This window comes from Carcharodon carcharias, chromosome 16 (genome assembly GCF_017639515.1).
Source record: "Carcharodon carcharias isolate sCarCar2 chromosome 16, sCarCar2.pri, whole genome shotgun sequence".
In the NCBI taxonomy this organism is placed as follows: domain Eukaryota; kingdom Metazoa; phylum Chordata; class Chondrichthyes; order Lamniformes; family Lamnidae; genus Carcharodon; species Carcharodon carcharias.
Genome location: NC_054482.1, coordinates 43,440,326 through 43,455,960, shown reverse-complemented (window position 1 = coordinate 43,455,960; position 15,635 = coordinate 43,440,326). Strand labels below are relative to the sequence as shown.

The 15,635-nt window shown below is 44.6% G+C and overlaps 1 protein-coding gene across 1 annotated transcript in view; it reads right to left on the bottom strand.

Annotated features, from left to right (window-relative positions):
- LOC121289204 (podocin-like) overlaps window positions 1–15,635 on the bottom strand; it is a 43,924-nt gene that overhangs the window by 14,067 nt on the left and 14,222 nt on the right. The window contains exon 5 of the mRNA XM_041208403.1: window positions 8,768–8,971. Coding sequence (XP_041064337.1) covers window positions 8,768–8,971 — 204 coding nt within the window. The remainder of the gene's footprint in view (window positions 1–8,767; window positions 8,972–15,635) is intronic.

Below are 15,635 nucleotides of genomic sequence, written 5' to 3'. Positions count from 1 at the left end.
GCGCAGCTTTGAAAAAGGGTACAGCGGCGCATGGCACTTAGAGTGGATTTCAGAATGTGACGGGAACAGCAGTCCGAGAACCGTTTTATGTCCCGGAGATACCTGTAATCCTGGGTGGGTTTGAAACATGAGGGGTGGAATTTCAGTTGAAATCCACGTGGGCTAAGTCGGAGACGGAGACAGTCACTGAGAAAGGAGATATGGCTGTGAAAGCGGGTTTTAGTAAACACCTTGTCAAACACTAGGAGGGAAATGGAAAGCAATGAAGGTGAACAAGGCAATAGAGAGATACGGAAATCTTGTCGCAGAGAGGAACAGAACTTCTTCAAGGAGGTAGGCATTTCTTGAAGAGCAGTGGCAGTCAATTAAACACAGAGATAAAAACAAAAAAACTGCGGATGCTGGAAATCCAAAACAAAAACAGAATTACCTGGAAAAACTCAGCAGGTCTGGCAGCATCGGCGGAGAAGAAAAGAGTTGACGTTTCCGCCCTCACGCCTTCTCCTCCCTCCCAGAAACATGATAGGGTCCCCCTTGTCCTCACTTATCACCCCACCAGCCTCCGCATTCAAAGGATCATCCTCCGCCATTTCCGCCAACTCCAGCATGATGCCACCACCAAACGCATCTTCCCTTCACCCCCCTTATCGGCATTCCGTAGGGATCGCTCCCTCCGGGACACCCTAGTCCACTCCTCCATCACCCCCTACTCCTCAACCCCCTCCTATGGCACAACCCCATGCCCACGCAAAAGATGCAACACCTGCCCCTTCACTTCCTCTCTCCTCACCATCCAAGGACCCAAACACTCCTTTCAAGTGAAGCAGCATTTCACTTGCATTTCCCCCAACTTAGTCTACTGCATTCGTTGCTCCCAATGTGGTCTCCTCTACATTGGAGAGACCAAACGTAAACTGGGCGACCGCTTTGCAGAACACCTGCGGTCTGTCCGCAAGAATGACCCAAACCTCCCTGTCGCTTGCCATTTTAACACTCCACCCTGCTCTCTTACCCACATGTCTGTCCTTGGCTTGCTGCATTGTTCCAGTGAAGCCCAACGCAAACTGGAGGAACAACACCTCATCTTCCGACTAGGGACTTTACAGCCTTCCGGACTGAATATTGAATTCAACAACTTTAGGTCGTGAGCCCCCTCCCCCATCCCCACCCCCTTTCTGTTTCCCCCTTCCTTTTTTTTTTCTCCAATAAATTATAAAGATTTTCCTTTTCCCACCTATTTCCATTATAAAAAAAAACCCCACTAGAGCTATACCTTGAGTGCCCTACCATCCATTCTTAATTAGCACATTCGTTTAGATAATATCACCAACTTTAACTTTAACACCTATGTGTTCTATTGTACTATTGTCGTTGACATCTTTTGATGATCTTCTATCACTGCTTGTTTGTCCCTACAACCACACCACCCCCCCTCCACCTCTCTGTCTCTCTATCTCTCCGCCCCCCACACACACACCTTAAACCAGCTTATATTTCAGCTCTTTCTTGGACTTGAACTCAAGTTCTGTCGAAGGGTCATGAGGACTCGAAACGTCAACTACACTGAAAGTTGTTTATGATCTAGCTCTTTAACCAGCACTGGTGGGAGCACCTTCCTGCTGTGGAATGCACGTTCAGCTGTGCATGTTTAAGCGAGGGTGTTACCTAGAGTGACAAGGTTGAAATGGTAGCACTGAAGTCAAATTGGTGTAACACACCGACTTCACAATCTGCCTCCCAGAGGGAAAAACCAGTAAAAACTGGGAATTTAGCATACTGGTCTGAACTGGTCTTGTATACCATAAAATGGAACACCAGTAAAAACTGGGAACTTGGAATACTGATTTGAACTGTTTTTTCACATACTTCCTGCTGACGTTCCAAACACCCTCACCAAGATGGCATTCAGCAGGCACTGCACCGGAAGTGTGCATGTGTGGCACCAACAACATTTTGATTCCAAATTGGCACCCATTAGGGAATTACAAAGCCAAACATCGTAGCCAATTTATTTCCCTGGATGCGCTGCATATATTCAGTGTCAATTCCCTCTGGTGGTAGGAATCAGAGATCAGGATTGTTTCCAGGTCCTGAACCCACCCCTAGGGGGAAGCAGTTACTCATCAGAATTTTCACGGGGATGGCCACTTAATTGGCATGGAGATGGATTTGCTGTCTAATTAAGGGCTTTCGAAGCTGGAAGACTTTAGAGGACTTCCAGCTTGAGAGGAGCAGCAACCTATAATGAATGGGAAGTAACAGAGAGAGCGCTACAACATGGAGTCATCTCCAACTTTTTTAAATCTTTAAAGAATAGATACAGCAGCCAGACCACTACTGTAGGTGCAGAGGGGGGAATTCCCTCTATAGGGTGGCCTGTGTGTGCTCTCATACCGGAACAGGCATGGAGGGCCTGTAAGCCTGCCTGGATGTCACGGGGTGTCTGCCTCTAGGCATCTGAACTGCCCCCTGCTGCTGTGGGAAACTGGAAAATCCATGTCGGCCTCCATTGGTCTTAATTAGGTCATAACAAGCCTAATCAGCTGTGGCTCAGTTGCCTCTGAGTTGCAAGGTTCTGAGTTCAAGTCCCTCTCTCGGGCTTGAGCACAAAAATCGAAGGTTAACATTCCAGTGCAGTGTTGAGGGAAGGCTGCACTGTTAAAGGTGCAGCCATTTGGTTGAGCTGTTACCCTGTTTGTGTGGATATAAAAGATCCCATGACACTATTTCAAAGAAGAACAGGGGAGTTATCCCTGGTGTCCTGGCCAATCTTTATCCCTCAATCAACATCACAAGAAAGATTATCTGGTTATTATCACATTGCTTGTTGTGGGAGTTTGCTGTACACAAATGGCTGCCACTTTTTCTACAATACAATAGTGACTACACTTCAAAAGCAGTTCAATGGTTATAAAGTGCTTTGAAACATCATATAAATGCAAATCTTTCTTATCAACCACCCACCCCCATGAAGTGGGTAGCTCTGCCAGCCCCATACCTGCCTCTGCAAAACTGGCTGGCATCGGGAACAACCTGGGGAATTTTTGTGGCCCGTCTGCCTCTGTTTCTGCCATCGGTGGGACCCAAAAATTGAACCCAAAGAATCTTATGGCACAGGAGGCCATTTTGATAGTATCTGTGCAAATCTTTGAAAGTACTATCCAATTAATGTCAAATCCTTGTTCTTTCCTCAAAGCCCTTCAATTTTTCCCTTTTCATGCATAAATCCAATTCCCTCTTGAAAGGTACTATTGGCAGTGCATTCCAGATCATAACAGCTCACTGGCTGTGTCCTTGTATTTCACTAGGATTTGTCACTCTGGACTGGAATTTGACCTGGAGAAGCTTGCCAAAGCTGTACCACTAACTGCTGGACACTTCTCTAGGGTCTATCTAGAGCAAAATGTACCATCCGCTCAGAGTTCTGAACATGCATTTTCTGCACTTATTTGAGAAGTAAGAGATCACAGAGACACACTCAGTATAATGAAAATGGAGAAATGGTCTCTCCCAAGCCATGTGACAGTTTGCTGAAATATGGCTGTCTTCACCTTCTCATGGATATATTACTGATAGGATAGATGAAGGGTGTGACCAACTACAATAAATGTGGCAGCTTTTCTTTTTATACTATCAATTAATCACGGTATAAGCCTAATTAATTTTACCTGCAATGAATATGCCACAATGTCAGGTAGCAGAGCCTTCCAAATGTGTTCATTCTTAAGTAATAAACTAACTTGGGAGATAACAAATGGGGAGCAATAAGCACAGGCTTTCTGCAAACTTGCCTCTGCAGCAGGAAAGAAATAAGATGATGTAACCTGGAGGAATAATTCAAAGTTTATGGAACAAAGGCACTGTTAGAGGGAATAAGGGAGGAAATTTTACGATGAGAATTTTTAAGGACCAAAAGAGGAAGTTGGGGGTGGGGACCTATACTTGTACTAGATGTAGTTACAGATAATATCAATTTGTGTGCTTCATCTTGTAGTTCCTTCTTTATAAACAGTGTCCTTATCTAGCTCTTGAACTTTGAAAAGATCACTACTCTAGATATACTGTGATGGTATCCAGGCTGTTGATGGTGCGTAAAACTGTCACATGGAGTGATGTGTGAGAAAGATATTGAAAAAATAAGGTATATAATGTTGTTTGCTGTTAGTTTGACTTGCACCTGCCCAAAAGATTTTTTCCTATTAAGTTGTTTAAATGTGTACTGATAATGACTCAGCAAGAAAGCAGGGCATATGGGGCCTGAGTGAATAGGTCAACCAAATATATATTTCCCTAACCAATTAGATTGAAGGATTAAGAAATAAGCAGTGCAAGTACTAAGAAGGAAGTATAGAGTGTGAAAATTCAAGTCAGACCAGGTACAGAAAGAAGTAGAGAGAGGGAAAAAATTGGATTAAGAGAGGCCAAATAAATTAAAATGTTAAATTTAATATTTTTAAAATCTCCAACAATTAATATCTGGAAGGAATGAGGCTCCATGCTTGTAATAGTTAATTTTCTGTGCCAGAGAGGTTGATTAGTAGTAATTAACATATTGTTAAAAGGGTACTTACACTCAAGACGGCAAGACTTAGCTTTCTATGGTATAGTTAGTTTGTATCTACCCGAACAAATGCAGCAACTTCACAACATTCACTTCAGTGATGAGGCAGACAGTACAATGCTGTTTTCATGAAGCCAATGGTGGAGTGTTGCAACATGCACAGAAATGTTTGGATGTTGACATGTAGCTGTGCATCTGCCACTCACCAGAAATTGTTGTACCATTTACACATAAAATAACCGCAAATGCCATTACATTCACCATTATTTTGACAAAATCTGGTGCAAAGATTTGGTGAATGAGTTAAGCAGTCCCTTTAAAGAAACACACTTTTAATGCTATTAAATCATATTGTATAGAAACTGAGGCGAGTTTAATGATTACTTGTATACTGCACTCTAAGCCCTGTTCAACTATCAACCCATATATCACAGACTTCATTGACTGTATAACAATGTTAAATTAACCTGTAATTAAATACTCTTACATTTTATGATGTTAGCTTCAACAACAACATAAAGTAGTTTTCAGAAATGTTACAGAAGTATGAACTAAAATTAATCAGTGCATTTTATCTAGAATTCTAGTATATTGGTGTGATATTGAGGGACTATTGTATTGCTACAGTAAAAAAGACAGATTAAATCTGAATGACAAAAGAAACAGAAAATCTGTAGGAGTTTATAGGGGTTTGAAGGGGTCTGAGGTCGGGTGGGTGGGTGTTGATGGCGTCCAAGGTCGGGTGGGGGGACGGTGTGATGGTGGGGGCTGAGGTTGAGGGGGAGGGGTTGCTGGGCTCGAGATCTGTGGGAAGGTTGGCAGGGGTCCAAGGTCAGGGTGGAAGGGTTGGGAGGGTCGGGGGGGTGGTCCAAGGGCCGGGGGGATGTCCGAGGGCACAGCCTCAGAATAAAGGGAAGACCTTTTAGAACAGAGATGAGGAGAAACTTCCTTGGCTAGGGAGTGGTGAATCTATGGAATTCATTGCCACATAAGGCTGTGGAGGCCAGGTCATTGAGTGTATTTAAGACCGAGATAGATAGGTTCTTGATTGGTAAGGGGATCAAAGGTTATGGGACGAATGGGGTTGAGAAACTTATCAGCCATGATTGAATGGCGGAGCAGATTCGATGGGCCGAATGGCCTAATTTCTGCTCCTATGTCTTATGGTCCAAGGGGGTGTTGTCTGAGGTGGGGGATGTCCAAGGTCAGGGGGGTGGTTGAGGGGTCCAAGGCTGGAGGGGAGTTGGGGGGGGGGACAGGTGACAGTTGTCAGAGGTCAGGGGTAGGGGGAGGAGGTCGGGGTGTGGAGGAGTCCCGTGGGGTCGGTCTGGGTCTTTACAATAGTTAACACAGAAGTTAGAAAAGGTTTTAATTCTTCTAACCTTTTCTGAGTAACTGCTGGTATGACCTCGGTGGAACCATCCGAAGTTTGTGATTTAAACTGCAAGGTTCCCAGCCCAGTGCAATTGTCCAAAGGAAGTGTGCACTTCTGAGCAATTCCCATGCAAAGCCTTACCTGGGAATTTGTCAGAGGAATTCCCCAGTGCATCTTTGGGGTAACCCCCAAATCCAACGCTGAGGAACATGGAAGTTATGGGCCATTAGTGACCAAACTTGGTTGTACAGGGCACAATTTCAAAATTTTCAGATAAAACTTGGAAATATGTTAAACTGTGAGGAGGACAGTGATAGATTTCAAGAGGACATAGACAGGCTTTTGGAATGGGTGGACACGTGGCAGATGAAATTTAATGCAGAGAAGGGTGAAGTGATACATTTTGGTAGGAAGACAAAGAGAAGCAATATAAACTATAGAGTACTATTCTAAAGTGGATACAGCAGCAGAGAGATCTGGAGGTATATGTGCAATATTTGTTCAGGGTTGTAGGGCAGTTTGAGAAAGTGGTTAATTAGGCAGGTGGGATTGAGGGGTCTGTAAATAGAGGCACAGCTTATGAAAGCAAGGAAGTTACAATGGATCTTTATAAAACACTGATTCAGCTGAAGTATTGTATCTTACTCTGGGCATCACACTTTAGTAGGAGGAGAAGGCTTTAGAAGTGGTGCAGAAAAGATTTATGAGAATTGGTACAGGGATAAGGGATTTCAGTTACGTGGATAGATTAGAGAAGTTGGGGTTCTCCTTAAAGAAGAGAAAGTTGAGAGTAGATTTATTAGAAATGTTCAAAATCATGAGAGGTCTAGACAGAGTAGATAGAGGAACTATTCCCATTAATGGAATGGTCAAGAACCAGAGGACACAGATTTTAGGTGATTGACAAAAGAATGAAAAGTGACATGAGGAAAAGCATATTTATGCAGCCAATGATTAGGATCTTGAATGCACTGCCTGACAGCGTGGTGGAGGCAGATCCAATCATGGCTTTCAAAAGGGAATTTGGTAAGATCTGAATGGAAAAATTTGCAGGATTATGTCGAAAAGGCAAGGGAATGGGACTAGCTAAATTGCTCTTGCAGAGAGCCAGCATGGGCTTGACAAGCTGTATGGTCTCCTTCTGTGCTGTAATCATTATATGTTTCTATTCTATATTTCTATGAATCAGATGTCCAATGGAGGTAAGAGAGGTCAGCAGTGATGGGCAAATGTAATTTAGTGCTGGACAGGCAGAACAGATTTGGACAATTTGAAGTTTGCATTGGCTGGAGCTTTGGAAGCTGGTGAGGAAGCCATTGCAGAATCCAAATCTGGGGATCAGCAAAAATGTGGAGGGAATAACAGAAATGCGGGTAATATTTTTATTAGCGATAGGGTGGGAGTGGGAGGTAAATGTAGAACTGAATGATGTTGGACTTGTAAGTAAGTGAATTTTGTGATGGATAGAAAATGGAGTTTGAAACACAGCTCAGGGTCAAATAGGTTGCACTTTATATGATTCAGTATGAGTAAGCATACTAAGGACAAGGATAAAATGGAAGAAAAGTTACAGATTTGTTGGCAGGAGGAGACTAGAGTGGCTGTAATCTTGATGATGTTGAATTTGAAAAAGTTCTGGCTCATCCATGGCTTGATTTGGACAAGCAATCTGGCAACACTGAGAAGACTGTGAAGTTGGGGGTGTTTTTGTTGACATATGTGCAGAGTTAACTCCATGGGTCCCCTAGAAGAAAAGTTTGTTCCAAACCAACCAATTTTAAAAAACACCACTCTGCAACAATAACGTTCTCCTGGTGGCCTAAACAAGCTGAGGGTTGGACTTCCATCCCTCAGTGGGAGGAATTCCTGTTCTCGAGAACTGCTGGCCAGTCAGTGTCGGAGCTCAGTAGTGGGCACTGCTAGGATTGCAAGGAGGCCCCATGATGAAGAGAACATGGCCACTGCAGAGAGGTAAGTCCCGGGCTTTTAGGTCAGGGATAAATCATGCGACCTATGGGGGGAGAGGAGAAGGATAGGGGGTCAGGTTTTGGAGGCACAAAATGGGGGTATGATTTTGGGGTTCACATACGCCACCCCAAATGATGTGTCACTCTTCCCACCTTTTCACCAAAATTGTTTTTTTAAAAATGGCTTCCCATTCTCATTCATCCATACTGCCCAGTGTATTAGAGCAGCGGAGGCAGATTGAGGACCTTAAGTGGGCAAGATAGTGGCCACCTTACTCACCTCTGTATTATGGGGACCTGGTCGAGGGTGGGTGTGAATGTGATGGGCTAGCCACCCAACATATTTTATGTGCCTCACTTGCTGAAAACACATCTGGTAGGGGCTGTAAAATTCAGCCCCATGTCTACAGATACTATTATAAAATGTAAGTGAGGAAAAGAAGGGGTACAGGATGGAACTAAAGAGTACTTCTGAGATGACTATATCAGGATAGGAGAGGTAAGCATTGAAGGTGGATCATGCAGAAAAAGCAGTAGATTTAGATTGTGCTCAACTGTGTGGAACACAATAGAGAGGTTGAACAGGACAAGGATAGAAAAGGTGCAATAGTTGCAGTGACAAAAGATTTAATTTCTAATTTTGTGTCAATGCTGTGGATAGGATGAAAACTGAATTGAAGGAATTCAAACAGAACATTTTAAGTGAGGTGAACTTCCAGGCGGCTGGTGACAAAACATTCAGGAGAGGAAAGGGAGGTTAGGTGGGGGCAATGGCCAGAAAACATATATGTGATTTTTGAGAAAGGGATGAAAAATGATAGCTTTGAAGGCCAGGAGAAATGCAGCATCTTCTATTTTGTATACCTTGATCTCATCACCAATGCTTTTCCTTTCCAGGAGAATCTCATTGAATTTCCGACGTGCTAAGTTCCTTTTAATAATGGTTTGCACCAGCAGTGATACTGAGACAGAAGAGTTACCGACTCTTGTTAAAGAGAGGGGGGCATTCTCTACCCGATAATAGCAGATGGCATTCACCTGAGCAGTCACCATGTCTTTGGATATAACCTGTAAAATAAATGCAGCACCTTAAGTGTTACAACTTCTATTTCAGTGGGAACCATTCAACATCAACTAAATACTAGCTGGAACCAATCAAATCTTGCTCAAAACTAATAGTTCTAATTTGCACAAATAGATGTAAATGAATATGATATGATAGCCATTACAGAAATATGGTTGCAAAGTGATCAAGGCTGAGACCTGAATGCTCAAGAATATTTGGCATTTTTGAAGGGCAGAAAGAAAGGAAAAGGAGGAGGGCTAGCTCTGTTAGTGAAGGATCACTACAGTAGTGAGAAGTGATCTTGGTTCAGAGGGTCAAAATGTGGAATCAATAAGAAATAGCAATGGAAAGAAGTGACTGCTGGGTATGGTTTATAAGCCCCTGACAGTAAGTACATTGTAGGACCGACAATATATCAAGAAATAATGGGTACTTGTGAGAAAGGTACTACAATAATCGTGGGTAATTTTAATCTTCATATAGATTGGGTGAATCACATTGGCACTGGTATCCTGCGGGATGAATTCATAGAGTATATTTGGAACAGTTTCTTTGAACAATACCTTCAGGGAACAGGCTTTTCCTTTCCAGGAGAGTTTCTTTGAATTTCCGCCATGCTAAGTTCTGTTTAATAATAGTTTGCCCCAGCAGTGTTACTAAAACAGAAGTGTTACTGACACTTATTAATGAGAGGGAGGCATTACTTGGTAATGTATAATAAGACAGAATTAATTAATGACCTCATGGTAAAGGATCCTTTAGGTAAGAGTGATTAATGATAAACTTCTTTCAGCCAGTTGGTGACGGAGGAGACCAGAAGTCAATCTTTACTCAAGTTTAGATTTATTCACAAAAGTGAGATATTCCAAATATATAGCTCCTAAATCTACAACCCAGTGCCAATGTGTCTCTTTATACTTTTCTGAATAAACAAATAAAAAGTAAATGAGTTAACAAATAAACTAGTAAACAAGTTAACTGCCCCTTAAAGGGGCACTGTAATCAAAAGACAAAACTTTAAAGGAAAATTAGCAAATTAAATTAAAATATTATTCCTGGGACTGAGGATGCAGTCCAGCCCCTGCGGTGCCCATCAGTCATGGAATGCCTCAAGAGTACCAACGGACACCGTGTGCTCCCTTTTCAGGGACACTCAGTTGTGAATGTAGCCATGGAATAGGGGCGGTCAGTCAGGTCTAATGACTCCCTTCATGGCCCGCTGCCTGGACCTGTTAATGGCCATTTTGGCCAGGCCCAGGAACAGACCCACAAGGAGGTCCACTGACGAGGAGCAACCCCCCAAATAAAGTGTATATTTGTATGTACATAATCCAATGAGTGACCCCCACCTGTAGACGCTAAACATTAATTTATACAATTAGCAATCACAACATGTTAGAATTTCACATTCAGTTTCAGTGAAAAATGTAGGAATTAAAAGTAAATAAAGGTATGAAGACAGATTTAAGTAGACTGGGAAAATAGGTTAAAAGGTGAGATGGCAAACATTTAATCATTAAAGGAGATATTTTATAATTCTCAACAAAAATATATTCCATTGAGAAAAAAAGACTATGAGAAGGATGCACCATCCGTGGCTAACTAAGGAAGTTAAGAATGGTATCAAAGTGAAAGAATATGTAAAAGGCAGCAAAGATGATTGGTAGCCCAGAAGATTGGGATAAGTTTAGAAATCAGCAAAGGATGACTAAAAAAAATAGAAATTAAAATATAAGAGAAAACTAGCAAGAATATAAAAATGAAAAGAATATTAAATTGAGCATTGGTCCCTTAGGCTGGAATTTTCCATCCCTGTTGGAGTCAGGCATCATGGCGGGCGTGAGCGGACAACATGGCGGGAAGGCCAAAAATCATTTTTGTGCCGTCGTGAAACCAGTTTGTGATTGTCCGCTTTGCCTGTCAATGATGGGCTGCGTTTCCCCCGGCCACATGTTGGGAACCTAACTTCAATACTTTAGCATCTGCTCACCAGAATCATTCCCCCCACATCAAATTTACCACCCACGTCAGCAGGAAGACACACCGGCCCAGAATACGACTTGACAAGTGTGACATGCATAAGTCCGGCATTGCTCACAATGTGGACATCTGAGAAGCAGAAGATGCTGGAGCCCTACAGCTACTGGACCCTGGAGAAACACTTGCAATGCATGTTGGGTGGATTCTTACAGACATGGCTTGACTGCGAAGCAGCTCAGGGAAGATGGAAGGTCACCGTTGAGGTGTGCCTTGGGACACCAGTGTCTTGGCTATGGTCTGCCACAGATAATCAAGGAGGTGGAGAGGAAGGTGTACCGGTTGGGTTGAGGTTGGGAGGGAGGCAATGAAGGTGTCGGGGGGGTGAATTTGGGAAGGGATGAACAAAGGTGTCGGGAGGGGAGGGAGCACAGGGAAAAGAGGGTGTAGTGGGGGATAATGTGGCAACTGAGGAGGTAGCTGTAAGTGGGAGGAAGGTGTAAAGGAAGGAGTTCGGAGGGGGCAAGGAGTTCGGTGGTGGAGGAATCCAGGGGGAGGAGGGAGTTGGGGGAAGGAAGGAGTAAGGGTGGAGGAAGGGGTAAGGGGGGGTGTGGATGTCCAGGTGAACGTGCAAGAGAGGGCTCTGTGGAGCTGATGACTGCTGGGGTATGAAATGAGGGTGGGGGTGGTAGGAGAGAGAGAGAATGAGAGGATAGAGTGAACTGGTAGGATGGGAGGGTGAGGATGTGATTGTAGCCGTAGAAGGGACAGTGAGGATGGTTGGTGGAGACAGACATGGACCCTCGGGGTAGGAAGGGAGAGGTTGGGGAGGTCAATGTGGAAGGGGGTAGGATTCTTGGGAAGATAGGGAACATTCACATTCACCTGGACATCCTGGAAAGAAAAGGGTTTTGGCTGGTAGGTGACAGTGGGGAAGTGGATGGTGATGCCAAGGTGAACAACAGTGATGGGGGAAAGGACATGGATGACTTGGGGAGGGGAAAGGACAGGGGAGCAGAAGACATACTTCACAAAAACAATTTTGTAAAATCAAAAGTGAAAGGAGCCTCATGTTGGGCGGGTACAGGTGCTGCATGGGAATGAGATCAGTGGGTGGGTGGAGATACAGGTCAGCTCAGATGGACAACTGAAAGAGAACTCCAGCAGGCAGCATTGAAAATGCTTGGTACACTGAGATAAGTGTTGTTGAGGAAGGCTTTGCATGCATGGCCGGGGGGGCGGGGGGTGCTTGCACGAGGCTCTAAAAAGCCCTGCTCTTCACACACACTTCTCCCTCCCAAATCACTCATAGGCCGGTTGCGTGCAGCTGAACTGCTAATAGGGGAGTAGGGAGCGAACTCATGAAGCTTGTAAATGAAGCTGAAAGACACCATTACACATTATTCAGTGAAAGTGAATATATTTTAAGATTATACAATGGCAAAATATGTTCACTGGTGAATCCTCTTGTGATCAGAAATTCTTAATTTTTCTAGGCCTCCCACTTCTTCTATGTGCTGTCATGACATTCACAGCAGGGGTGGAGACAGTCTATGCAGTGGTTGGCCTTGTTGCCTCTGGTGACTTCAGCATGGGTCCGCTGGAGAGCTGAGGCCTTGAGGGCCCTGGCTTCTTTTGGCTATCCTCCTATGGGCCAGCTGCTCCCTTTGTGGTGACAGAGGATGAGGTTTGGGGAGGGGGGAGTCACAGGCAGAGGGAACTCAGAGGGAAAGGAGATTGCTGATTGGATGACCCAGGGGTGTCCAGCTGCCATTCCCCCTCCCTTTGGGTTCCCTCGGGCTCCGGCCTAACTCCTTGAGGGGACGGAACACCTGGACGGATGTCAAGGTGTCCCGCTTACCTATCATGTTGCCACTGCAGGAGCTCCCCCATGGCTATCATGATGGAGTGCAGGTCTGTGTGCATCTCTGCATTCTGCTGGACCAGGGTCTCCATGGCATCCACCATCCTTCCCATGGAGACCTCTATACACACAAATGTGGGCATCACTTCAACAGAGAGGAGGTGGACACACACCTCCGACTCATATGCCACTCTGTTGAGGGCTTCCAACAGCTCTGCGTGATGTTCCCCCACCTTCTGCTGACTCTCCACAATGAGTTGGAAGGTCAAATCCAGAGGCTCGTCATCTGACTCAGACCTCACAGATGCCTCTTCTCCAGCAGTCTTCCAAGTGCCGGGGAGCTCGACTGAAACTGCCTCCTCCTGCTACGAGCACATATCCGTGCGGTGACCATCAGATTGTGAACCCGAGCCTGCTCTATCTAGATCCCAACGAGGTGTGTGGTGTGTGTCTCTGCACTGGTGGAGGGTGTAGGTAAACGTTGTGATGGGTCTTCCAGGCTGTTAATTTCCAGATCAATGGAGGAGGTGTCCTCTTTGTTGGAGGTGAGGACCTGGATGGAGCTGAGGGACTGGCTGGCTAAGGCCGTCTGTTGCTTGGAAGAGCTCCCTGAGAACCAAAGTAGGGTTGATTAGTGCATGGCAGCAGAGTCAAAAGCAGGAGAGAGAGCACTCTCAGTTGCGTTGAGGGGGATGATGTGTTGCAGGATCCTGATGTGAGTGCCACCGATCTCACCTTCACCACAGGCAGGATCCACCAGTCAGCGTGATGGCATGCTCCTTCAAGTGAGTGAGGGGCCTAATGTGGGCCACTCCACCCCCAATCTGGGACCTCTCCCTGCTGTTGTTAGTCAGCCTCTCCTGCATGAAAGAGAGTGTGAGCAGGACACATGGCACTGCATGGTATGTTTGTGTGATGAACTGAGCCACAGACAGGATGAGGACGTGAGCTTGAGAGGATATGAGCCTGATTGAGATCTCAGGCTCTACGTGAGAGTCAGTAGTGTTGCCCCTTGAAGTGTGATATCCCTGTGGATGTGTGATGGGTTTGTGAGTGTGTGAGTTGAGAGTGATGAGAAGACTGATTTATCCTGGCGGAATGGAGGAGATCATTCGTCCTCTTTCTGCACTGGATGGCTGACCTCCTTTGCAGGGCATTGGCCCTAACTACTGCTGCTAGCGCCTCCCATGCTGGATTAGTGACCTTGCTTGCTGGCCTTTGCCCAGAACGGGGGCAGAAGACATCACGGTGGACCTCCACTGCACCCTGTAGGTGCCTCAGGGAAGTGTAACTAAATCTGTGGGCTACATGTTTCCTCCCTTTGGTAACCATCAGTTCCCAGCAGCTTCCTATCCCTTGAAGAGTGCTAGCTCTGTGCAGGGGTGGCCTTTAAATATGGCACCTGGTTTACTGAAGACCTGAGGATGGTGGGGAGGGCAAATCAGAGACTGCCCACTAGGGACCCAGTCTGACTCCCGGCAATGCATAATTAATGAGGCGGGAATGGGATGATAAGGCACCAAAACCCACCATTGTGGCTGGCGGGTAAAAAGTCCTTTTTCCCACCCACTACAGCACTCATTGCAAATCTGGGATGAGTCAGCCCTTAGAGGGTGAGACTGGAGAATTAATAATGGGTAACAAGGGGTGGAATTTTACTGCCCTATCCAGGGGGTCGGGGCCATAAGGTGGTGAGCCATGCAAAAGTCCATTGACTTCAACGGGACCATAAAATCCTACCAGCATAAAATTCTGCCCAAGGAAATGGCAGAGCCTTTGAACAAGTATTTTGTATTTGCCTTCACAGTAGAAGACACATAAGTCAACCCAAGAATAGTAGAAAATCAAGATGCAAAAGGGAGGGAGGAATTTAAAACAATGACTATCACTAGAGAAAAAGTAACAGGAAAACTAATAGGACTATAACTGATAAGTCCCTGGACCTGAAGCCCTGCATCCTGAGACCTTAAAAGAAGTGGCTGCAGTGATAGCGGATGCATTGGTTGTAATTGTCTAAAATTACCTGGATTCTGGAAAGGACCCAGTGGATTGGAAAACTGTAAATGTAACACCACCATTCAAGAAAGGAGGGTGACAAAAAGCAGGAAACTATAAGCCAGTTAGTCTAACATCTGTCATTGAGAATATGTAGAATCAGTTATTAAGGATGTGGTAGCGGGATATTTAGAAAATCACAATACAATTGTGCAGCGTCAACATGATTTTATGAAAAAGAAATCACATTTGACAAATTTAATAGAGCTTTTTGTGGATGTGTCAAGCAGGTGGATATAAGGGTACCAGTAGATTTCCAAAAGACATTTGATAAGGTGCTGTATAAAACGTAGAAGAGCTCAAGGTGTTGGGGATGATATAGAGGATTGGCAAACAAACAGGAAACAGTCAAGATAAACTGATTATCTTTAGGATGGCAAACTGTAACTAGTGGAGTGCCACAGGAATCAGTGTGGAAGCTTCAACTGTTTATGATCCATATTAATGATTTGGATGAAGGGACTGACAGTAGTTATTAACCAAATTTTCTGATGAATCAAAGTTAGGTAGAAAAGCAAGTTGTGAGGATACAGAGTCAGCAAAAGGATAGTTAAAGGATAGGTTAAGTGAGTGTGCAAAAAATTGGCAGATGGAATGTAATGTGGGCAAATGTGAGGTTGTCCACATTGGCAGGAAGAATAGAAAAACAGAATTTGTTTAAATGGAGGGACTGCAGAATGCTGCAGTACAGAGGGATCTGGGTGTCCTTTACATGAATCACAAAAAATTAGCACACAGGCACATCAAATAATTAGAAAGGCACATAGAAT